Source organism: Talpa occidentalis, unplaced genomic scaffold (genome assembly GCF_014898055.3).
Source record: "Talpa occidentalis isolate TD23 unplaced genomic scaffold, MPIMG_talOcc4v2.1 talOcc4.3, whole genome shotgun sequence".
Classification (NCBI taxonomy): Eukaryota; Metazoa; Chordata; class Mammalia; order Eulipotyphla; family Talpidae; genus Talpa; species Talpa occidentalis.
This window is the reverse complement of record NW_023603184.1, coordinates 100,234,889-100,260,754: the sequence shown is the minus strand read 5'-3', so window position 1 is coordinate 100,260,754 and position 25,866 is coordinate 100,234,889. Positions and strand designations below refer to the sequence as shown.

The window sequence follows — 25,866 nt, the reverse complement described above, 5'->3', positions numbered from 1 at the left end:
AAACTGTGCTTAAATTACTTATCAGTTAAAATTTTATAATACTGTGCTATAAAATTTACTTTTATCCATTACTGAATATTATATTACTTTTTGATGGATCAGAAAGCACTTTAAGTGATTGAAGTGCCTTTTATCATTGTAAATATTAATTACGGTATGTAATTGAAAATGCAAGAACATGTAATTAATAGATCTTTCTGGTTAATGATGTGATGGCCATGTCAACTTTTACTAGAAAAGAGATAAAGTAGAATAATACCTTTCAGTGTTTTTAGAGAAAATGCGGCTCAGATCTCTACTGCCTATATTTCAGGTTGTGAAAGCTAAAAACTTTCTGACATGAAACTGCTTAGTGGGGTATAATTATGAAAGCCCAATTAAGAGTTTTAAAATATTAATATTAAAAATTATTTTATTCTGGCAGTCTTGAGCACCTTCTTAATCTTCACAATAGGCACTTAATTTTTACCCAAGTCTAAGTGGTACCATCTCCATTTTTCCAACCAGAAAATTCATGCCCTGCTAAAAGCTATTCAACAAGTCTGCCATCTCCAACTATATTTGTATTTTATCAAGTTTAAGATTATAGTATTTCTTTGAAGTTTAAAGATTATGTATCACCATTGCAAAAAGAATTTGCACAACATTCCAAAACTGGAAAACCATTTACATTTTCACAAAGTGAAACTGATTTATGAAGAAAAAGGGGTCTTTTTCTTTGAAAATTACTTTCAAAGAGTTTCCGGGTCCAACCATCATTATCGTCAATTTTCTCTATACAAATGATCCAGTAGTGACTGCAGTCAGTTGCAACCCAATTTTTTATCCATCAAGACTTAATGGAAAGAAGTAAGATGAAAAGGAAATAGAAATTCAAAATCTCTCTTCATGGTCTAATGGCCTATTATTCAGTCAACTTTCTTCATGCAGAAAGGCTTCATTAATACACCATTAAGGATGACATTAAAACTTCTGATCTGTTCTTCTGAGCTGTAAGTTAGGTCTCACGTAACATATTTTGCTTGAATTCCTTCAGGTCTGATATCTCTATCTATAAATATCTGTTAGTTATCCTCTGCTATAGGAGTGTAATGGTGCAGACCACAAAAAAAAAAAACAAAAAAAATACACCTTGTTTTGAAAAATTTCTTTTTGAAATTATTAAATTTGGCAAATTAAAAAAAAAAAAGAGAAGGCAGGAGAGTAATAGAATCGATATTAATTAGTCCTTTAATGCCAGATTCTATTCTGTACGAAGGTAAACGTGCCCAGGTGTTTCTCTCAACACCGCAGCTTTCCAGCCTGTGGAGTGTATGATCTCCAGGCTGACAGATCATTTTCTGAACACTGCTGCTGCAAGGCTTCTCTCCATTTTAAAGCATTCCCCTTGGGAAGGGTTTGGGACCTACCCTCTTTCATTTCCAACTTTCCCATTATAGGGTACTTGAGGAAGCAACATAAATCTTCTAAATGTTCCATTTTGACAGTAACATGAGTTTTAAAACCCCATCCAAGCTACAGACTGATTCACATTTAAAGTTGCTTTCACTAGGAAGCTGATTAAGGTAGGTATTCCATTCACAATGGCCTAGCTGGGAAGTGCAGAATTCCTAGCTTCTATTCAGAAGTTTGGTGTATGAAGTTTCCAAATGGCAAGGATGCAGGACATCTCAGGTTCTGTCTCCTTCCTAACCCTTTCCTGTGCACTGGGTCTTGAGCTCAGCTCCCCAGCTATCTCCGGTTCACACACAACCCTCTGGCAGGCAGAGGGTACAGGGCACAAAACAAGTCACTGCCTCAGGATAGAATCCCATTCTACACTGCTCCTTGTCTACTACCCCCTCTTGTGACCACAGGGACTCTCCACTCTTGACTCTATTGTCCCTACTCCTAAGATGTGTATGTCTCTCTCACTGGCGTGGTGACTGCCTGTCTCTACTGAGCTCTTCTTGGATTTAACCTGTATTCTTCCTCCTCTCCCTTGCACTGCTTGACACCTTGCAGGCCTGCAGTGGCCGGTTGCCACCCAAGAAGAACGTCTCAGTCTGTGGTGTGCTACTAGAAGACATCACACTGTCAGGCCAGCAGCTGAGCAGGGCCTGGATTCAGTCTCTCTTTCTCTCCCTGTGACCCCATGGGCTCTAGAAGTCACCTTTAGGATTTCATAGAATTTGAAAACTCTAGGACCCTGCCTCCCTCTACTGCCACCTTCTGACTCTTTCCAGCAAAGAACCAGTAGTGCAAAGTGCAGTCGTACAGGTAGGACTCCAGCATAAAGGTCACAACATTCATCTTTATTTGCTCCACATTGAAGTGTTTATACAGTGTGTAAGGCTGTGTGTTCTGGATCTTGTTTATGCCTTTGTAGCCGCGTTTCCACCATCTGAGGGGAGCTCCTCCACATAGGCAGCAGGAAAATGACCTTTTTTTCCATTTAAAGAGCCAAACCACCACCCTTCTTCTCTTTTCTTGTGGATCGTCACAATGTCGCCTGTGAAAATGAGCATTTAATTAAATGAATCTCTGCAATTTGAACACACACTGAAAGTCAGGTGGGTAAGGAAGTCGCAGGGAGATTCTGTTTTCTGGGAGCTACACGGCAGCATCATTTTCTGCATACGATTCAGATGGAGCCAAGTGTATCGAACACCTTTGTGTGAAGTAGGCATTGTGTGAAGAGTGTGACTTAGAGTAAGACAATGGACAACTTAATTGTGCCATAAAATGTGATAAAAAACAATGATGTTGGAGCCTAAGTTCTTGGGCTGCCTGTTTGGATACAGCTGGTGGGGTGTTACCCAACTACTTGTGGTGCCTGAGCTTTAAGGGTTTGTATGTTGACTGCTGTGACTATGTCTTAGTTGCCAGACTTTTCTTTTCACCAAGACAGCTTCTCTCCACTATATTGACCAACTTCACAGCCCAAAGCTTCACTTCACAGTTTTGTACAGAAATATTACCCCCATCAACATTTTCTATAATTTTATTAAATAGCAATTCAAAACCAATACTTTTGAAGGCAATAATTAAAATAAATAGAACTCCTAAGAAATATTGCTCTCCTCTAATTGTCTGGTGTTTAAAAATACAATTCTGATATAAGTTACCCTACAGTTGAACTTGGTCTCCCAAATCCTCTTGCAAAGCCCCTCTCTTGAGACAGTCCTTTCTCTCTGGCTGCTTCCTGCACATCTAAGAAATATTTGCTTCCTTCCTGAGTTACTTTATAATTAGCATGATTTAAAGGTAATTTTTCAGTTTTTCAATCTTTTTCTAGCAATTTTCTTTCTTAGGCAAAGGAGACTGCTAATTCCCCTTCTATCTCCTGTTGATCACAAATCATAATTTATTCTGGAAGGAGCTCATTCTCAGTCAGTCAAAGTTCTCCCTCCAGTGAGTTCTCTCAGGTCAGTAGATCAACACACTCTACTCTCAGGAATTCAAACAAATAATTTAACAGCTTTTTGCCAGTTTTCCTAAGCCTCCAATGTCTCCTTTAATTTAAAGAAATCATTTAGGATATAAAGTATAAGCAGGATTTGCAACCAACAGAGAACTGAAAACAAGCAAGATGGTCAATTTATTGTGCAACTGTGTGTCTCAAACTCAGGACCCCTCAATTCTAGGTGGCATCTGGGAAATGTGATTTTTTATTCATGTGGAACATGGAAACTCAGATTTCATTTACCCATGTACTGTTGTAAGTACCCTTAGCCTGACATAATGAGTATCCAAGTGACACCTTTAACACTTAAAACTTTTAAATAAAGGCAACATTGATTTCAAATGAATGAAGGTTTCCTTTCCATTTCACCCTTTCTCCTTGTCTTATTTCTGAGCTAGAAGGAAACGTAATCCCCTAGAGAAATATGACTGGCAAACTGAAAGAAAGCACCCACTAACCAATAACAAATAGGTGGTGTCCCGATTGTTTGGCTGCACAATCCATCTTGATTTTCTTTTGGCTCCGGGCCCCATGTCTGGCAAGGTCATGGATAATAAGTTTTCCCTAATGACACAGCTCTTTTTCACTAACCTTTTCATTTCAAATCTAGGCCTTAGCCGCTAACTAGACACAAAGAAAGTTGAGACTGCTGAGATTTTCTTGTGTATAGTCAGATAGAGGTCTACATAACCCATTGCACACTACCTTTCCATATTAACAAAAATCTGAGAACAAAGAAGGAGGTACAATTCCTTAAATTGGTCTTTTAAACACTTTCCTGAGAGGTAAGTTCAAAAAACATTAAGTAGGGAGGACTTTGACTCCCTCGAATCCTTTGACATTGGTTTTAGAATTTTCTTTTACACTAAGCTACGAGAGGAAGTCATACCACACTCCTGCGTGTTCTAGCTGTCTGAGGGGCCACCTTCTTATGACAGTCCATCACTGACCTTCTGACCCAGTGTAGCACTTTGATTATGAGCAGGACTCTTGAGGTTCTGAGTTCAAATCCTGAATTGCTACTGCCTGCGACTTTACTTTTCTACACCTCAGTATCCTCAGCAGAATAATGGGAATAAATGAAATAACAACTGTGGGAAGGTGAGAGAATTCGCCAGAGCCAGAGCGGGGAACAGAACAGGCAGAGTGACGAAATACACTGCTGAGGGGAGCAGCGGGTGCTACAGGAGAGGTCTGTGCTCCGTGTGGGACCCTCCCTGGCTTCCGGGGATCGAACTGGCGCTGCAGAGGCTGCGGGCAGCTTCGCAGCCCAGTGCTCAACCGCTGCGCCACCAGGGGAGGCCCTATGTGAACTTTATTTTTGATGTGATTAATTTTATCTTCTAAGAAGGGTGATTATATACCTGAACTGATTTGACATGATAGTAACTTTTAAGTCTATGGTACTGAGTCAGAAAATTTATTCAAGTTAGGAATTTCAACATGTGAAGGCAACTAAAGCAATTTCAAATGATTCTTACCTTTTTCCAAATTCAGTTCATCATCTTGCCTGGCTTGAAAGGAATATAAGGCCTTGCAAAGGCCATTGCTGAGCTGGACCACACCAGAAGCTGAAAGTTGGATTAAGTTGTAATTACTAATGCTGTTTCTGTAGGCATTGGGGAGATGGGAGGCTTTTTTTTTAGCTATTTAGCAGTATGGTGCAAAGCTTAAATACAATGAAATCTTCTCAAAAGGAAAATCTGTAATTTTACATAATATTCCTTTATTCATAACCATTCACAATGTACTATTATGTGTATGAACTGCAGATGTTATATAACCAAAAACCATGCCACAATATAGAAAATCATGAGTCTGGATAAAAGTTATTGTAATAACAATAATATCAACTTCAAATTGTAGTCATGTGTAGCTTATGATATTTGATTGATGGACAGCATTAATGCAGAAGACCTGATAAGCTATCTCATATGGGCTAGGTGTGTAGTAAGCCCACCACTGACATCTGTGTAATTGCTCTCTACAATGTTCATATACAATGAGATTGCCTAATGATGCATTTCTCAGGACACACCCCCAAACTTAACCATGCACTACTATCTTGGTTTCCCAGGTGCTCAGTTAACATCGGTTAGCTAATACATGGGGTAGTTGTATGTACGTTTTGGAAAATATACACCAGTTTTTCCATGCAGGTATAGGTAGGGGCACTTAAAGCACCTGCTTCCTAGTCACTTAAGGAACTGTTTCTCAAACAACACAATGGTGAATCTTTAATAAGTCATGTGGACCATAAAATCCTGGGTTTGATTGAAACTCTTTTTTTTTTTTTTTTTTTTTTTTTTTGCCAATTTCTAATCAGGTAACTAGATTGTCAAGGTTCTGGTAACTACAGCTCAACAATGAGGGACAATGATTGTGTGTATATGTGTGTGTGTGTGTTGAATGATTTGGATAGAGAAATGACTGGGAGCAGACAAATGACTACTGTCAGATGGCCGAATAAAAAGGTATGTAGGCCTTGCAATCACTGTTTCTCACAAAGAGAGGGTTTCATGGAAGTTTGAAGGAGGCTGTGGGGACACAGGTGCAGAGCTCCTCCCGGGGTGTAGGGCTGACTGTATCAGGGTCACAAACTGCAGACTGAATAATGAGGATGCCAGTCAATCTGATAGATCTCACATCATAAAATTCTTTTCTCCAACCCTCTATTTCTCTTGATTTTTTCCCATGTTTGGGTTACATTTTCATAGAAAACTACAAATTCTAACAAACTAATCTGTCCACATGAAATGTAGACTTTTTTTGAGTAGAAAATAATATATCAATGTAGCATTATATTTGACTGCCAGGCCCCAGCCCCAAAATATCGTGGTAAGGGTTACCTGTAGATGAGGAACTTGGGTTTCTGTGCCCACCAGAAGACGCCATGCTCACAACGTTCTCCAATCTCTTCATCAGAAAAGGCCGAGATATTTTTAAATAACTATGTGTCTGCTGCTGTTCAAATAGTTTTGTAAAAAAAAAGTCATTTTTAGCAAACATGTCATCATAAATATTCATGAAAAGTAAGTTTTCTAATAGGTGTTTTCTTTAGGAATTTGTTTAATGGGGGAGTGTTGTTCACAAGTAAATTATCTGCTACATTCCTAAACCCTATTATAGTGCTTTCTTGTTTCTGAAATCTTAATTTTTTTTTTCAGAATTAAACAACTATATTTTATAGCCTGTGTTTGCAATTCTGACCTGCAACTTTAGGCTAAATAAAAGCATTCTCAGCATTACTTCTACAAATTCAACTTTATCTGACTTCAATGCAAATGTAATTTTCATGAAATTGTCAATCATGACATGATTGAGATATCTTAGAGCTCATCCTCTCTTAGACTATCTTAGCTCATCCAGTCTTAGAAAGACTGCTTTCTCTTCATCACGGGGTTTCCTTTTCAGATACTAAATTGGAAATAACCACAAGCAATAGCCACCCCTGTATATTCACGAACCTATGATTCACTTAGAAATGTAACACTGGGAAAACACATGTGAATTTTAAAACATACTCATGACATCTACTGTAGTAAACAGATGAGACTAGTGGTTATCACAAAATCTCATAATTTGGGCCTGTGTGAATACTAAAATTTCATTTTATAAAAATTTTACAATAAAAGCACAAAGGATAAAGTTAAAATATGAGGGGGAAGAAGAAGCAATCCAAAGTGTTCTAACAACATATTATTAGTCTACAAAGATGTATTCAGTTGTGGTTAGCTCTTGTTACTGTCCTCAAAAGGAATAAAAACACATTTATCTTAAATTTCTGTTGTTAGGATCTGGAACATACAGTACATATGATTCATAACGGCTTTTTTTTTTTCTTACCCTGATGCTACTTTAAGCCACTCCACCCAGCAAGCCCATTTGATAAATTACAACCCATCTCTTCATTTATTTTTACCTTTTCTTTCCACTTGAAGATGTAGGAACTACAGGGATGGCTGGGTTTAGGTTTTTGCTCAAGTTCTGCTAACACAGATGACAGTTTATAGGAGTTTGCTTGCAAAAGGTCTAGTTTCAAATTGGTCTGTGGATACATCATTTGACCATGTCAGTAAATTTCTAGAAAATGAGGCACAACTGGTTGGATGAAGGGAAATCAGGATAACTTTCAAATGACAAAGAATTCTGGAAAAATGCACATTCAATTCACTTTCAGCTAGGCCCAGATAATGCTGACAAGACAGACAAAATTAGCCCTAAGCAGTCTAGAAAAAAAATCTCAGTTGCTAAGTGTCTTATTCTGGACTCTTGTAAGCAAGAAAACGTCATAGCTATTGTATATTATTCAGTGTTTTGTGGCAATCAATAACTACTCAATTTTTTGCTGAAAAACAAGAAAGGAAATAATAAATGTAGAACACAGAGCTTCGGAGAGCTGTGTAGACAGGTAATGAGCCTCAGGTGCTCATCTCCGTGAACAAAATTGAACCTGCCTTAATGGAATCAAACTAAAAGGACATGAGGTGGGTTTTTGTTGATGTTGTTATTGTTTCTCCTGAGTAGATGAGTTCTTGTACTATCCAGAGAGTTTGCAGTAACACTTTCAGAAACTGGAAACAATAATATGAGATAATTGAATATTAAAAAAAAAAAGGAGTGAAACTAAAGATACACTTCTAGTCTCTTCTATTCTGATTCCATCTTAAACTAGAAACTTCATTATTTGTCAAGCCATGTTCAAACCAGATAAATCAAACAACAGAATTAAAATACAGGAAAGAGTCTACTTCACTCTCCTCGCCATTCTCTCTCCCATTCTGCACCTCCAGCATGGGGATTCCAAACCCTAACATCTCTGCAAGAGAGACAGAGCCATGACTCAAACATTGCCAATAAATGGGGAAAGGTCAAAATCTTGGCGCAATTCCACTGAATCATGGGCAGGCTTATTTAAGAAAATCAAAACCTCCCCTTGCCTTCTACCTCTAAACCTAGTCTGCATATCGGAGCACCATGGAGCACCACACCTTAATCCTCATTCCTGTGTCTCTCCTGTCCGTATCTGAAGACCACATGTATTCTAGCTACTTCCAATTTCCAGAACAACTCCCCATAGAACATGTCTTGTCAACATTCTTGCTTCAAATATGGCAATGCAACGGCCAAGAAGCAATGAATTAGGATTTTAAGTGAAGCAGTTTTCTCCTGCAAGAAATCTTCCCTGGGTAAAAAAAAAATCTACCAATATCAGGAGTTTTCCTCACCCAGATGTAGAGAGTTGTGTAAGGAAATTATATGGGCATATGATATTTGGCATCTACAGTTTGAAGATTCATATTTGCCCCTTTGCAAGCTCATCAACAACATGAGTTCAGGTATCAGCTCCTTCACTGTGAATCAGGCCAGTTGTGTAACCAGATGTTCCTAATACATGGTAATGACATTGACAAACTCTATGCAAAAACAACCGAAGAAACAAGATATAACTTAATGGAGCATAAAATGTTCCATGTGACTTTATTTTGGTAAATACTATTTGCACCAAATTAGTGAAATAGGAATTTTGTATTGTTACAGAAAATGTCCTACAGTCTATTTTACAATTTCATCAAAATTATAGCCATGTGCCTTCACAAGTATGTTAGACTTCTGCCCCCAAGTGAGAAGAAGTCAGGCCTTTCTTTTCACCAGAAGTGCTAGATTTTTTCCTGCAGTGCAGCAGCACCCCCCTAAAGGAAGCCTCTGCTGAAAAATAGATCAACCATTCCTGGCAGCATCTGTCTACTTTCAGCAAAGAACTACTGAAATTGTCTTCAGCAAAGAACTACTGAAAATGTACAGGCTTTCACAAGAGGGTAAGCTATGTGCAAGCTGAAAGCTGGCCCCGTTTCCTGTATCCTTCAAGACATTGATAACAATTTTATCTCTTCCTGAATTCTTCTTAGATTAACTTCAGTCTCCTTCCTTTCACCCTAATCACAGCAGAAAGCCTTTATCTTGCACACATAAGCAACCTGTATGTATTCTTTCTTATTCCTAAAGAAAACTCACGGGTCTTTGCTAACTGTCCGGGTCTTTGCTAACTGTCCTTTTTACGTGGGTTTATCCAAAATGGTCACATTGCCCTTTAGACCCCACGATTATCCCAGGCTGGGGTGGGATGGCTGCCGGAGTCCAGGAGAAGTCCTGGTGTCATTTCTCCCTTACATCTTTCCCTCCCCTCAAACAGCTTTGGCTTCTAAAGTGGCTCCTTATTTCCCTGGAAGCTTCACCTCACACTCACACTTCCCTCTTCCTTTTGAAATTAGACCCTGATGTTACTGAGGGATGAATAGAAAAAAAGCATTTTAATAATAATTATCCTTTTTCAAGCTATCCCCTATATACCATCCTAGCATTCTCTAAACAACATTTCAGCTTCACAAAAACTCTTTGGGATATACTGGTTATGCCCATTTTACAGATGAGAAAACTGAAGTTGCTCAGGTCTCTGAGATGGCAGAACTGGATCCAAATATAGGCCTATCTGAATGCAGACCCTGCATTTTCAATCTCTTCTTATGACTGGGTTGAGGTACACTCGTTTCCAGATGCTGAAGGAATGATTCTATTTTGGGAAACTCTATTTGAGGCACAATTCTTTTCCAAGCAAATATTTTTAAGTAGTTGGGTTTTTCCACATCTCTCAAGTTCCTTGTCAAGGAGCTGACCCTACAAGTTCTCTGCCTTGATTGCTCTATGTCATGAGAAAGGAAAGGCAAACAGAGGTCAAATGGACCAGAAAGCAAGCATTCCAAAAATAACTGTTTCAATCCTTAAATCTAGGAAACTGCACTCCACAAATATTTACCTCATCCATTAAGGCTGCTGTGATTTTCTGGCTCTCTGCATCTGAGAAGGAGGAGTTGCTGGAGTAGGATTTCAGCGTCTGTGCCAGGCCTGAAAATGAAATGAGCTGGCCATCACCATGCATCCTGTCTCCGTGGGATGCAGCACAGAGGTCACATCCAGAGGGAATCTGACCCCAGAGGATTTCCTAAATGGCTGGGCTGTTTCTCTTTGTGTGGATGAACATTCTTTTAATGAAATTTGAGAAGTGCTGGTGCATCAAGATGAATCCTCTCCACTGTGGATTCCTAACTTGGATCACAGTGCTAGACTTACTAAGCTATTGTGGTGCATTTCTAAACATTGTGCACTCGTGGATTTCCTATCCAGTATGGCATTGTCACAAGTTGCTTGGTCTACATAAAATAAGCCATATACATAAAAATTTCCAAGGGTAGACTTGTTTTTATTACCTGCAGCTACCTAGAGCAGCTTCATTTCCTAACCTCATCATAAGTTAGTATAAAAAGAAACTAACAAGAAGGCCAATAGTGCATGATAGGTTTACCATGTTTTAAAACAAATTCCACTCAATTCCTCATTCCACTCAATTTCAGAAATAGAGTCAAATGTTACATTTTTGGAGTGGTGGCATGGTGTAATACTCATATAGCTCTCACAGACAGATCAAATATCACTTTCAATTTTTTGCTTTCTTCTTTTTCTTTATTCAAATAAATTAGGCTTGTCATACAATTCTTTAACCTACCCCAGCTAGAAAAAGCAGGCTTATCCTACTTCTGAATAAAACCTGCAAGTAGAACACTTTCCCTTATCCAGACATTCACAGAGATCATCACACACCTTCCTGGTCTTTTAGAGCTTTTTCAATGTCTGCTTGCAGCCTCAGCAATTTTGATTTTATTGAAGATTCTTGTCGCTCTTTAGTCATAGCATTGTTTGGATTTTCTTCCTTTAGGGAGAAAAAAACCAGGATGTTTAACAATGTAAGGGGAAAAAAAGAATTACCTCAAGCTGTGCTGACACTTTTACTGACTCTCCCCAGAACAGCTACATGATATAGTTAGGCCTTGAAGCATAGCATTAAGAGATCTAGCAATTCAAGGCCATGTTCATGCATGAATGGTGTAGACCAGAATCTATGGTTCACCAAGGGCAGGGGCAAACAAAATCTTCCAGGAGGCTAGAAGATTTAGTCAGCAGGCAGGAGAACTAATATAAGCAAAGAACAAAGGGAGGACTATGTAAAATGTATCAGGAAAAAATAGATCAATTATTTGAATAAACACAGTGGAAGAAAAAGTTGTCTAAGTAGTGTAGGCCATATTTTTGGACCAAAGTAGAAGTTTATCACATAAGCTATGGCAAACCATTAATTCTATCTGAACTTTCACATACATTATTTCAAAGGTTGAATGAAAAAAAATTAGAATATTAGAGGTGGATGGGAAGTAACTAACTGTAGCAGAGGGACAGAAATCCATGGAAAAGGGGAAACTAATGACTCAAGATGAAAGCAGAAAAAGTAAGAACATACAATAAAAAGGAGAAAAGCTAGGTTTTTTTTTTACTGAATTTTTATTTTTTGAGCACTTATCAAAAGCTGCATAGATCTTCTACAGCTTCTCAGTAACTCTCTATGTAAGTATTCTATCCCCACTTATAGATGAGAACACTGAGATTCAAAAAAGCTCAGAGATCCAATCCTAGGATCCAGGACTGAATGTATAATTATTTCACCCACAGGGAGAAGGTCTTCTACTAGGAAATGTGCATGCTCTACTTTCTTTATTTCTTTTTGGGGAGAAGTAACATTGGTTTATAAAACCATGTAGTTTTTTTTTTTGTGTGTGTGTATACAGACTTATATACTAACAGCCACAAATACTATATTATACTTGTCATTAAAATTCTGAAAAATGGGCCTCTCTGGTGGTGCAAGGGGTTAAGATACAATTTATGAAGCTATCCACAGTTACTGCAGCACAAATTCGATCCCTGGCAAGGGAGCTACCCACATGGCAGAGCAGACCTCTCCTGACTTGCCACTGCTCCCCTCAGCAGTGTATTTCTACCAATCTGCTTGTTCTGCTCCCCACTCTGTCTCTGGTGAATCCTCTCTCACACACACACCCCCACAAACACACACCCCTCCTGTACCCCAGTTCTTGTATGCATAAATAAATAAATCTTTTAAAAAATTCTGAAAAACTAGGATTTTGAATATTGGTGGAGACATTAACTTATTAAATATTGTCATGAAGAAAGGGAAGTATAGGGATTTGGAGAAAAGAGAATAGTCTATTAAAATATAATGCATAGATATGAATATTTTATTTCCTTATGGTATATTATATATGACATATAATATACATTATAAATATAAAGTTTCTTTATATTTTCTATTACATGTGATTCTTACAGTAAGTCTGTGGGATTGGTTTTATGCTCCCCATTTTACCTGTGAATCTCAGAGAGGTCAATGAGAGGATAAGACAGTAAGTGTTTACTCAGAATTCACTGCTAAGCCCAGTTCTGACTTTTCCTCTCCCCTCATCTGTTGTTCCCTGAGCCTGGGTCCTAGAACATTGACTTCAGCTACACTTTCAGTCCTATGGAACAGGACCTGTGTGCTGGTTCTCCATATAGGGAGAGATGAGGACCCCAGCCTGGATGAAATGCAGCAGAAGGCCAGGGAGGAGCTATCAGAATTTCTTTCTGCAGATTTTGGTCATTAATCATCACCTCCAAGAACATTACAATTAAGACTGAAAAGAGGGAAACAGAAACAAATTCTTTAAGGCATGACCCAAGAAATTATAGAATTTACCACAAGAGAGCAAAGAGGGAAGATGCCTGAGCTCTCACCAGGGACACTGATCCATTTTTAGCAAGGAAGTCTCCATAGTTGTTCCCCAAACGCCCTCAAAATAAGCTTCTGTAATTTGGTCCCAACTTTTTAAAGGCAAGGACCATGAAGACTGTTGCTAATGCTTCCCATATATGTATTCACATCTTTTTATAATCAATCGCCTTCTCTTGAACATTCACTTGTTGTTGTTGTTTTTTTTTTTTTAAAGAATTATTTATTTATTTATACAAGCACTGGGTACAGTCAGAAGAGCGGGAGGGTGAGAGAATTCACCAGAGCCAGAGTGGGGAGCAGAGCAGGCAGAAGGACCGAAGTACACTGCTGAGGGGAGCCGCGGGCAGCAGGAGAGGTCTGCGAGCCATGTGGGACCCTCGCCGGTAGCCAGGGATCGAACCGGCGCTGCAGAGGCTGCGGGCAGCTTTGCAGTCCAATGCTCAACCGCTGCGCCACCAGGGGAGGCCCAAACATTCACTTGTTTTTAACAGATAGAAAATGATGGATGTCACTTCTGAGATTAGCTATAGAAGACTAATCTTCCATTTGGACACTCTGGCTCTGTCCTTCTTGGATCACCAGTTCTAGGGGAAGGAGGCTGATGTGTTATAGCTGTCCTAGAGAGACCCACGTGACAAGGACTTGCTATACCAGCTAACGGTCAGCAAGGACCAGAGACCTGCCGTCAGCCACCAGCCACATGAGTGAGCTCAGAAGCAGGTCCTCACCCAGCGGAGCCTTAAGACAACCACAGTGCTGGTGGACACTGGCTGCAGCTTCCAAAGGAACTCAGAGGCACCTGGCTAAGCCCTGCTTGGATTCCTGGACCTCCAAAACTGTGAGACAATAAGTATTTGTTTTAAGAAGTTACGTTTGGGGATAATTTGCTATGCAGCAATAGATAAACAGATACACTATGATTATTTATAGATCAGAAAAAAAGGTATCTGCTGGCATTCCTCCTATAAAAGACTAAAAAAGAAAATTCAGACTATAATGCTGTTTAACTTTTTCCTTTCCAGAGAATAACAACAATGTATTTCCATTGCCCAGTGGGTAAGCCACACACTATTTTTTAATTCATATGGAACATGAAAATAGTAATATTTTCCTTTGTAAAAATAAGTATTCCCAATTACAGTTGCTTAGTGCTGGGTTACCAAAATGAATTCCTCGGCACGTGACTGAGTTTCCCCATTCATAGCATTTTCTTTCATTGTATACTTACAAAATAATCAGTTAATAGGAACTCAGACTTGTTTTCTGTAGATGAAACTGCAGTTTCTTCCATTAGAGCCTGGATATTCTTTTCAACGTCTATCTGGCTGATGGCACAGTGGACCTGTGTGTGGCACTGCAAGGCCGAGAGAACAGAACAAGGTTGCTGAAGACACCGGTGCTGCCAGCTTTCACTGTGGGTACCGAAAGTGGGGATGTCTTTACTACTCACCGTGGTCAAAGTTTGGCTGAAAACAGAAATATGTTGGGTATACTGCTGTAAGTTATTGCTTAGAAGTTGAATTCTTTCCTTCTCCAGCTCTAGAATGCTCTGAAAAGGATGGAAATGAGGCAAGACCAGTCAATTGTTATGCAGAACTCAAGTCTCCTGGCAGGCACTGACACAGCACCTTGGGGAACCTGAGCAAACTGTCATGTTTGTGCCTCTTGATTATGTCTCATAAACAGGGGGAGATTTTCAGCAGGGGAATGTGATTGGGTGTCTGTCTTATTTACCCTCCTTTAGGATTTATTTTAATTTTTTTTTTTTAGGATTATTCAACTTACACCCTTTGCAGACCTTCTTTTTGACCCAAAAGGTATATAGACAGATGTAGTAGGTTGCCTTACATTCACAAAGACGGGGAGAAAAGGAACCAGTTGAAATGTGTCCATGAGTTCTAGAGAAAGAGAGCGAAGGCCAGTAAAACCTATTCTCATACTTTGGAGATGCATTGAGATACTAAATTTTTTAGAATTATTTACAGTCCCATACAAGGTATCCTGCTAGGCTCTGCAGAGTCAGAGATAATGGGGCACAAATTTTTCTGCTTAAGGAAATTATTTGACAAGTGCAGACCCCCAAAATCTGATCAATTCATAATCCCCACCAAAGGGGATTATATAAGGATTATATAAGGCGGGGCTGCGGGGGATGGTCTGAGTTCAACATTTGAAGGTGGGCACATAACTTCCCCATTTTGTGTGGGATGATAAAATTCCACTCAGGGTTTCATAGTTTTAGCAAGAAGGGTAAATAGGAAGGGGAGGAAGATTGCATATGCCTTGTTAGCCATTAACATTTAGAAAAGGTTAGCTATTAGAATGCTGTCACTCGATCTGGCCCAAGCTGCCAACTTTTGCTTCAGGGAGTGCAGAGCAGTTCAGCCTGGAGGCTTTATGTGAAAAGGTGGGGTCAGGTGGAGTTCAGGGGGTACTTTCTGGGGGTGCTGGGTATTTGCCCAGTGGACTTTGACAGTGGTGGCAGGTGTCCAAACCACTGGCTCCTCCCCTGAGGACTGGGTAACCCTCCTTTATCCCAATCCGGTCTCACAAGCTTCCATCCCACTCATGAGTGAAAAGAACAGTCAGTAAGTCTACCATGCAGATACCTTTGGGCAAATTGGTGGGTATGGAGTTGGCAGGAATGACAAAGGTCACTGGCTTCTCCCGTCCTGCCTCTTCTGGCACATCTGCGGGGCCCACTGACCCGTGGGTTTCTTTTCTAGCCCTGTGAGAAGCCTGCCTCCACCTTCTGTTGTTATTTCATCTACGGTTTGTAGTAATTTTTTAAAATAATTTATTTATATTTTCTAATTGTGGCAAAATTTACACAACATCTCTAAGTGTCCAGTTTGGTCTTACTGAACACATTCACAGCATTGTGCCACTGTCCTCATCACTCTTCTCCAGAACTTTCTTCATCTTTCAAAACTGAAACTCTATTACCATTAAACTCTGCACCCTGTTCCTAATCCCCCCAACCATGCTGGGAGCCACCATTCCACCTTCAGTCTCCAAGAATTTGACTTCTCTAAATGTGTCTCCTAAGAATTTACAGGATTTGCTCTTTTACATCTAGCTTAATTCATTAGCATAAGGTTTTCAAGATTTATCCACAGTGTAACTTGTTTCAGAATTTCCTCCCTTTTTTAAGGCTGAATTACATTCTGTTGTGTGTATATATCACATTTTATGATTCAGGATGTAGTCACTTTAGTGCCTCTAGGCTCAGTGTGTGAACATCTATGTCAATCACAGGCATATTTTGATTCTGTTCCAAGTGTCCTGACATTTGAATTGAAAGGCCTAGAACTCTGCTCCCTCACCACCTGCTTCTTTGTTGAGTGAGAAGCTGAACAATTTTTGTAAAACAATGGGAGCCAAATGGCCTTGATTCCACTGTTGGTGTCCTGAGTTTTTCTCCAAAATCGCAGGCCCTAGCCCTTTGAATGTACCCCCTGCCCCCCAGAAAAAGGCTTAATTAAAGACACAGGGAGTATCAAACTTATTGCTTCTTCAAAAGGCAGAAAACATACACGTCATAACAAATAAAATGAATTCAGCTCAGCTGCATGGACTTCAAGTGGGATGGTCTTACAAAAGAGTCTTTATATCAAGGGGGAAAAAAATCTAGAAAGAAGCTGTTCCAGATCGACACAATGAGCAAAGGACAGAAGAGTGGGGGAAAACCAGGGTTTTGGAACACATTGCATCCCTAGTGGGCAGCAGTTTCTTTACTTTGACAAATGCTAAGCCACTGACATCAATCTGAGACTGGAATAACCAGTGTCCCTTGGTGGAGATGGTAATGTTTAACCGTTTTTATTATATTTCAGGGAAATCATTAAAATGATCTGTTTGCTCACGAAAAGAGGCTGGGATAAATTCTGCTGTTCAAAGGGGAAATCCATATCTGATTTAATGAATTATTACTTTGTTATCTTGTTCTGGAGGACCTCAGGCTCTCCCCTGTGCTTTCATAACAGCACATATGAACGGGGGTGGGGGGTGGGGGGGTGGGGGAGGTCCGGGTTGAGAGTTAACAAGGAACAGCATATTCACCGCCAGTTTGGGGCCCAGGTGTTGCCATTACTCATACTCTTCATTCATTCTTTTCAGTTTCCTCCTGTTGTGGACTTCTGGTTTGTACCGTAGGAGGAACTTGGAAGGACTTTGTTTTCATCTGAATTGTTTTTATAAAACTGATCACAGAAATATCAGGCTATTTCTAGAGCAGGAATTCTCAAACTTGGATGTGCTTAGCCACCACCCGGACCCCTTCCTAAGTCATTTCAAATTTATAATCAGGAATCTGAATTCTAACAAATGCTCTAGGTGCTTTGAGACATTGTTCTGTAGCTCTGAAGGACCACACAACTTGCATTTTGATAACATTTCTAATTCTTCCACCTAGAGATAATCGCTGTTTACATTTTGAATTATTTCAAATAATGTGTGCACACATGATTTTATCATTCAAATTATCTATCAAATTGTTTAAATTTGAGCCTCGTTTTTATCACTGAAGAGTATATATAAGCAGTTTTCCATGCATTTCATCTCTAAAACACCATTTAAATGAATAGGCCGTTGTGTAGGATTATGTAGTATTTATAGATTTGTTTAGTCATCCCTGTAAAGTTGGCCATTTCAATTGCTTCCTCCCTTTTATTTCTAATGCATTTTGAACAGAAATGTGTGTTTTGTTTTCTTGCTAATTCCTCAAGATGAATTTATAGAAAAAACTTATATTTTTCAAGTGATTTTATGCAAAAATTAAGCCTTTCTGTCTGAAGGCATTCATTGTGTGCAATAGGTTGCTGGATGCACCACCCTTGGGAGAACTGAGAAGACAGTCACTCAGATTATTTTCTGAAAAGGTAAGGAAGAGTGGTTGAGAATGTAAACATTTTTAAGTCTCTTGACCTAGCCAATAACTTTTAAACTAATTGCTAGAATAAATACTATCAGTACCAAGCAGTTGATTCTTAGTAATTATTGGTAATGTGGCTATTGTTTTTTCAAAACATATTATAAATTCTTTATATCAATTGATTGTTTCTTCTTAGCAGGTAGGAAATATAGCTTGAATGTAGCATGATTACGAAGTAGCAAGTCTAATTTTGACAAGTGATTCATGGAATCGGTTTCATGACTTAATAGGCATATTTGAGATCTTATATTTCTCAGAGTAGTAAACTTCCTTGAACATTATTAAATGAATATTTTATGAAAGAATTTGCAAATCCAACCTGGAGAGTAAGAAAGAGTGAGAGGATACTTCATGGACTACTAAAATGAGTTCATGCATTCCAGTTTTAGAAAATTATGGTGGAGGATGAGAGAAAGTAAAACTGAGAGATCATCTCCAATTATCACTTTTATAATAGAATTCCCTTTGAATTCAATTCATCCCAATTCTGTTTTGTCTTCATGAATATAACATTCTTGAGTTGCAAACAATGAAGATATAGAACACATAACGTAACATGTGAGTCAATGACTGAGAATATACAAACCACATCATGCAGTGTAAGGAAATCATTGTTAGTTGGGGCAAGGCAGCGAGAACTTGACAAAGTAGAGCTAAGTTGGGTCTATTGGGCTTGGTTTGGCACTCAGGAGGCAGAGGATAACTCTAAGGAAAGTGGGGTAAAAGGAACTCTTGAACTGAAAGAAAGAGAGGGTGAAATCCTGGTGACCTCCAGTTAGTAATGTAATTTCTCTAAAGTCACAGGTAAGGACAGAGATCATCAGGTGGTGTAATAGAGCTCTGACCTCCATTTTCAAGGCTGCATGAAGCTCCATGGAGAAAGAAACACATGATAACTTACCTGGTAGCAGTTTTCTAGTGTGCTTTCCCATTTCAGTATGGTAGAACAGCCAGCCATATTTTTTTGGTAATAATTTTCATCTTCTTTTGCCAACTTCTCAGTCGATTTCTTCAGTTTGTTGAGGAGCTAAAGTAAAATTTCAGTGTCATATTCATTAGCTCATTTACAAAAGCCCTTTGTAACACCATGAAAAATGATATGCACTCCAATGATACATTTCTCATCTCTCAGCTCATAACTATAGATGACAAAATTAAAGATATTTCTAGGGAAAAAGGGATATCAGCTGAAAGGAAACCGAAGTGCTCTGGGGGTGAGGGAGTGATTCCATTTTTTTACTTGAGGAGACCGAGGTCCTTCAGCAGCATGGGTTGTGCCCACATTTATCAAATCAAAGAGGAAGCCAGATAGAAGGTGAGAAGAAGCAAGTGCTGACCAGGAATGTGTAACTCAAGAATGAGTCTGCCCATGACTCCTGTGGTCTTTCTGGTAAATCCCTTAGGGCCCCGTATTTCTTACCAGAAGATGTAGGCTTTGTGCAGTTGTGTAATTTCGTACTAGAATTAGATTGACTAACATCCTGTGCAACAACTTGACTTCACCTCTACTCTACAAACTGCCTTATAACTTTAGAATCAGACTTAAGAATAAGAGACCTGGTTCTGACTACAGGTAATTGCTTAACCTTCATGAGCCACAGTTTTTTCATCTCTGTGAAGGGGGTATGGATGCTCCTACTTCACTGGGCTGCTTTGAAGAGTCAGAGTGATGTAGGTGAGGCACATGGCACATTGCCTCACACCTGTATAGCACTCAAAGAACAGCAAGTATGACTACTGAAGAGATGGCATCACAAGCCAATGTTTCTGGAAGTTACGACCTGTGCTTGACAGGTGCTTTCCTTCATCCTCTTTCCCAGTCAACTGTTCTTTCACAAAGAGCCTCCACTTGCCAACCACCAATGTTGACCATTCTGATTATGAAATCTTCTGGAAAGCCAAAGTAATACAGAATTCTCTGAACTAGGGCAACTGAAATGGATAATTAAAATGCTCTGACAAGTAATTTTACATCTCTGAGAAAGAAGGAAGTTAGATAACATAAATGATTCTCAAATTTCAGTATGTTAAGGAATGACCTGAGGTAATGTAAAATTTCAGATTTTCTGAGCTGCAAGAGTAGCAATACTGATTAAGTAATTCTGTAGAGGGATGGGGAAATCTGAATTTTCACTGTCTCCTCACAGATTAAGAAACAGTAAGGATCCCTCCAACTGACCAGTAAGGAGTTTCAAGGACAGAAACAAAGACTTTTAAGAAGAACCCTCTTTTTGTTTAAGAACATTTGGACTACCATTTTAATGATAAAGAATATTCATCTAGATGCTGACTATTAACACTACTCGTTTTATTATTCCAATTGATACACCAGCCATTCAACCATCCCTTGCTCTGATATAGGAATGGCACAGGACACATTTGGTTTTCTGTATCAAGTATAAGGAATCACATTAATCTATAGACCTGAGCTTGTGAATTTTAGCCTGATAACAATATAGTGAAAGAGTGGCTAGTGGGCTATGACTATGCTTTGCAAAATCATTGTCCTTAGATTCTCAGTGAGACTGCTCAGACCCCCAGCAATGCATCAATCTATGCTTTACAACTTCTGATTACAAGTTTGGGAATCTCTGAAGACTTATAAAAAATGATATGTTCAGATTCAAATTTCAGAAAACTCAGCTTGGCCTGTATATAGGGAAGAGGTAACACTAAAAGCCAGGAGACCAATTCATTAGTTACAACAATCAAAGCAATGATGATGATGCCTGGGAGAGAGAGAGAGGCAATGGAGACAGATAAACTAGGTAAATTCAAAAAGTGTTTGATTTAGGGTTTCATATTGGAAGCTTATGATGAATGGTAATATTCAAAGACATAGAAAACACAGAAATAAAGAATATTTTTGACTGATATCAGTCAATCCTCTTATTCTCTTCCCCACTCTGTCTCTGGTGAATCCTCTCACCCCACATCTCTGGCCTGTACCCCAGTATGCATAAAGAAATGCATAAAGAAATCTTTAAAAAAATAATATTTTTGATAGAGAGAATAAACAGTTCTGGTTTTTGGATATTGAGTTTAAGATTCCAGAAGCAGTTTAAAGACTGGTTTTGGCCAGAGATATAAATTTGGGTATTGTCAACAAGATATGGGAGTTGTAGCCTTGAGAGCATATTAATCAAGGACTTATAATTTATTGTGCCTGAAATTGATATCTGATATTCACAGCACTATGTTGGACAATGACTGTATATGTTGAATAAAACAGAATGAAGCCAGGACAGCAATCATCAGGAACGACAGTATAAAGGTTATACAGAAAAAAGGAAGTCTATAAAGGAGTCTAAGAAAAAAGATAGGGTGAAGTAAGTTGTTGCTAAAGTAAAAGAGAATGTTTCTCAAAGAGGGAAGCCAATAATGCTTGAGGCTTACTGCTTCCAAGAAGTTTAATAAGGTAAGAATAGAAACTGCTCTTTGACTATAGCAACAAAGATGCCCTGTTTTCATTGGTAAGAACGCTCTTAGTAGAATGGTCAGGAAAGCTTGATTGGGGTAATTTGAGGAGGGAACAGGAGATGAGGAGGTGTAGACAGACCACAGACAATAAATCTTAGAAGGGGAGATGACAACATCTGGACAGGGATAGGAATAGAGTCATGGAAATGTATCTCCCTGACTCTTCCTACTGTCCCAAAATAGGGATGAGTTGAAAAGATGAATAGGAAGGAATTATTAGAGAGGGGCATGTCCAAGAAAGAGGATGGAAGAAAATAATTAAGAGAAGGGCTTCTGAAAGGCAGGAAGGCAACTGGAACTCGGGATGAAGAATTGGTTTGTCCCATTGTACATGTTAGCCTGGTAGGCAGGTGCCTCGCTGGCTTATCTTTACCCTGTGAGGTAGGAGGCAGCAGAGTCTGCTGAGAGTGGGTAGAAAGGATGAAGGTGTGATGAGAATAATGATTTAGATGAGTTTCTGTGAGAACAGGGATTGCTGAACAGGGAAACAGAAAGAGTTGCTGAGCAGGACAGAACCGCTAAGCTCAGGTTGAGATCACGGACACTTCTATGTGAGATGAGAAAATAACATTAGGAGTTTAGTTTAGTATTAAAAAAAAAGCTACCAGATAAAGTAATGAAGATTGTGGGGAACTGTGATATAATGACACCAGGGGGTGATGGCTAAGAATCACCCGGAGGAGGACAGGGTGAAGAAGGTGGACTTCAATCACCCAGAGAAGCTGCTAATGAGGGAAAGAAGAAATTCACCAGCTGGATGCTCAGGTTTTTTCTTTATTGTTTGACATCAATAAAGAATAGCTTCTAATAAAGGCTCTGAAAGCCTATGACAGGTCCTGGTGCTTAGTGTTTTAACATACGGTGTTTTTACCTCCTTGGAAGTTGTCTCATTATTCAATACTTGTTATGATCATTTCAAACTGTGAAGACTGACATGTGAAGAAATAAGAACCTTGTAAAATCTTGCTAACAATGCACTTAAGTTATTTAACTAATAGCTTCTACAGATAAAATGATAGCGTTACTTGCGATGACAATTTTCTCTTTCTTTTAAAATGTGATGGGTTGCAGCAGTTCTGCCTATATATATTTTTAGGGGACTCCATCTTTGGGGGAAGATACTATTTCAAAGGTTTCCAATCTGGAGCACATAGCATACAAAGGGTGCAAGATAATCTATTGGGGTTCAGGTAGAATATATTGTGCTCCCATACCAATTTTGAGTTCCTTTTTGCCTAAAACCAGTTATCAAATTTACCCTTATTTAATATATAAGTTTACATCAGTGCACACCTATAGACAGCTGTGGATTCTGAAGTCTTCAGGGAGAGGAGAGGAAATTTAACAACTGAAGCTGATATGGGCCCTCTCAAAGTCTTCACTTCCAGAATCCAGGATGAGGCCATTGCATATGCCTGGGTCAGGCATTTACAGATTAATTATCTTTAACTTGGTTAATACACACAAATGCATGAATGTCTTCATTAATGTCTGCCAAGAAGCTGTATTTGACATTGGTATGAACAATGTAAGCACTAAGGCAATCACAAGAAAATGACTGAGGATTCTGCTCCAGGTCATGACCACACTATCACTCATGAAAAGGCAAAAAGATTGGATGATCTAGTGAGATCTGACAATAAGTTGACCAAAAAAATTTAAATTATTAAGAGGATATTAGAAATAGGAATTTATCTTTACTGTGGTTAAGGCTGAATCTTACCACGAGTATATAACTTGACTGTCTCACTGAATGATTATATAAAGACATTATGACTAGCTAATCATGTAAAATATTTTAGTTTTAGCACATCTTTCAAACATTTCTACTTTTCAATGTCTTAAGTTCAAAATATAGTACAATAGGGCCTCCCCGGTGGCGCAGCAGTTGAGCGCTGGGCTGTGAGGCTGCCCGCAGGCTCTGCAGTGCCGGTTCAATCCCCAGCCACCAGTGAGGGTCCCACATGGCATGCAGACCTCTCCTGCCACGCTTGCTACTCCCCTCAGCAGTGTACCTTGTCAGTCTGTCTGTTCTGCTCTCCGCTCTGGCTCTAGTGAATTCTCTCACCTCCCGAGCTTTTGACTGTACCCAGTGCTTGTATAAATAAAATAAATAAATCTTTAAAAAAAAAACAAAAACTGCCAAAATATAGTACAATATATATAAAGCACTACTTATTATATACAAGATATGTAAAGTATACTTTAGAATATATTATATATTTTTAAATTTATTTTTTGAGAGGGTGATTTGAGCATTTTTTTAATGTTTTAAAATCTTACTTCACATAATCCTCAAAGCCCATAATCTACAAAGCAGAGTGTTGAATGTTAACACATGTAAGAAACTGTTGTTTCACAGTATCATTATGATTTTTAAGATTATTATTTTTTCTTTGCAATAATTAGAAACAACTTGACCTACTTTAGTTAGTGGACTCATTAACTTACCACTTGAACAATCTCTTTCTTAAAAAAAAGAGCTGTTTAATTAATAAGATTTCCAATCAAAAAAATTGTACACCACTAAAATTGTACACCACTATTCTAACTTGCCATCTGTCAATATACCTCTTAAAAACATCTTGGATCAGGATTGACTTAGATTCCCTTCTTATGCTCTGTCACATGACAACTCTACAAAGACCCCACTCAGGGGCACAAGCCAGTGCCCCCACGTGCAGACTGAGGGCAGGAAGCACATCCCTCACCCAGCCACATGTGCCCAGTTGGTCATGACAGATTACCTTCTGCTTCTCCTTCTCTGTCACAGTTTGCTTGGAGCTTTCTACGAGATGGAAAAGTGCTTCATGTTTCTTGGTACTCACCATTAATTTCTTCTTAGCCTAGAGTGAAAAAAACATACAAAAAAAAAAAAAAACCCAAAAACTCGTATCAGGAGAAAAATTCTTCTGTTTCAAAACAGGACAGTTTCACGCACTAATGTGAATGATTGGTATTTTTAGTTCTTCATTTCTGCCCTCACTTCAAAATTTGCCTAAAATATCACAGCAGCTAACATTTTGCCCTGAGAACCACTGTGTGCTTTTGTCATTAAATTGGGTACACTCAAGACATATACACTTTACTACATCACTGAAGGCCCATAAGCCTCCAAAACATTGTTCTTACTAATGTGATAGAAGGGAATGAGTTTACCACACACAAAAAAATCCCAAATCACAGCAAACACAGAAGACTGGCTGCATCTTCCTTTTAAACCATCCTGGGCTACAGCTGAGGCTGGTTTATGATGCTCTCTGAAAACACAGAGCAAAGGTCATTTTGCTCCCAGTGCCCGGTTTCAGAGCTGGGCATTTGCATTCAAAGGCCCTGTGGGGGCAGGATGGACACAGTGCAGGATCTCTGAAGGAGAGTTCTGCAACCCTCAGTGGCTTTTTCAGGCTTTTATTGGGATTTTATCAGGTACACGGCAGGCAGGGTGCCGGGGGGCCAGGAGACTGGCAGGCCTCCTAGCCCCCGGCAAATCTTCACTCTTTCTGGGCTCTCTGAGTTCTTTCATGGCCTCTGCTTCTCTGCTGGTTCTCTTGTTTGTTCTCCTTCTGTTGGTTCTATTCTGCTCTCTCCCTTGTTCTCCTTCTCATAGTTCTGTTCTGCTCTGCTGGCGTCCCCTTGACGCCGCCCTTATAGGCCCCGTCTCAGCCCAGGTGTACCCACATACACATGCCCACACCTTACTCCAGGTACCCGCCATCAGGCATGCATTCAGGACCGCAGGGATCCATGATCAATCCTAATGGCGGGAGGGCAGAAAAGCTAGCAATCATTTACCCTACAGGCCCCCTCCTCTGTTGATGTCTCAGACTCAGACTCAGACACAGATCAAACTTGGTAGAAGATGATGCTCCAGAGATAAAATAAACAGAATTTGGTTCCAGTTGGATTCGGTGTGTTCAGAAATGGGGTTGATGGAAAGACTGGGTTTTTACCTCAAGTTTGCAAGAACTATAAACCCAGATCATGAAGAAAAGCTCATCTCTCTCTTTCCTTAGGAAGCAGAGGCAAAGCCTTCTGAATCTCTCCTAACAAATGAAGCCCCAAAAAAGGAAATTCAAGGATAGAGAGGCTCTTGGCCCTCTTCTTCCACCTTCAGTGGATCACATGCCTGCTGAAAAAAAGAGACGGTGAGGCAAGAGCATTTGGTCCTGCAAGCCTTTTCATTTGTGTCACCAAAACAGACTGCACTTCATTACTGATGTGCCGAATCCCTGGTTGTAACTGGGGAGAAAATTATTATTTTTTTAAAAAATTTATTTGTTTATGCATACAAGAACTGGGGTACTGTTGGGGGTGGGGGTGAGGGGATTC

The 25,866-nt window shown here is 39.3% G+C and overlaps 1 protein-coding gene across 3 annotated transcripts in view; it reads right to left on the bottom strand.

Annotated features, from left to right (window-relative positions):
- Nucleotides 1-2,258: 2,258 nt before the first annotated feature.
- The window catches only part of NOSTRIN (nitric oxide synthase trafficking), a 54,298-nt gene continuing 30,690 nt past the window's right edge, over nucleotides 2,259-25,866 (bottom strand). The window contains exons 7-16 of one of the 3 annotated variants that reach the window (XM_037523470.2): nucleotides 24,285-24,383; nucleotides 18,959-19,084; nucleotides 14,575-14,673; nucleotides 14,353-14,478; nucleotides 11,102-11,210; nucleotides 10,260-10,348; nucleotides 7,368-7,493; nucleotides 6,295-6,409; nucleotides 4,927-5,016; nucleotides 2,259-2,491 (exon numbers count right to left, since the gene is read on the bottom strand). In XM_037523470.2, the coding sequence (XP_037379367.1) occupies nucleotides 2,355-2,491; nucleotides 4,927-5,016; nucleotides 6,295-6,409; nucleotides 7,368-7,493; nucleotides 10,260-10,348; nucleotides 11,102-11,210; nucleotides 14,353-14,478; nucleotides 14,575-14,673; nucleotides 18,959-19,084; nucleotides 24,285-24,383 (1,116 nt within the window). In that variant the 3' untranslated portion in view covers nucleotides 2,259-2,354. The remainder of the gene's footprint in view (nucleotides 2,492-4,926; nucleotides 5,017-6,294; nucleotides 6,410-7,367; nucleotides 7,494-10,259; nucleotides 10,349-11,101; nucleotides 11,211-14,352; nucleotides 14,479-14,574; nucleotides 14,674-18,958; nucleotides 19,085-24,284; nucleotides 24,384-25,866) is intronic. The other 2 variants (XM_037523471.2, XM_054699835.1) reach the window with 2 other exon arrangements.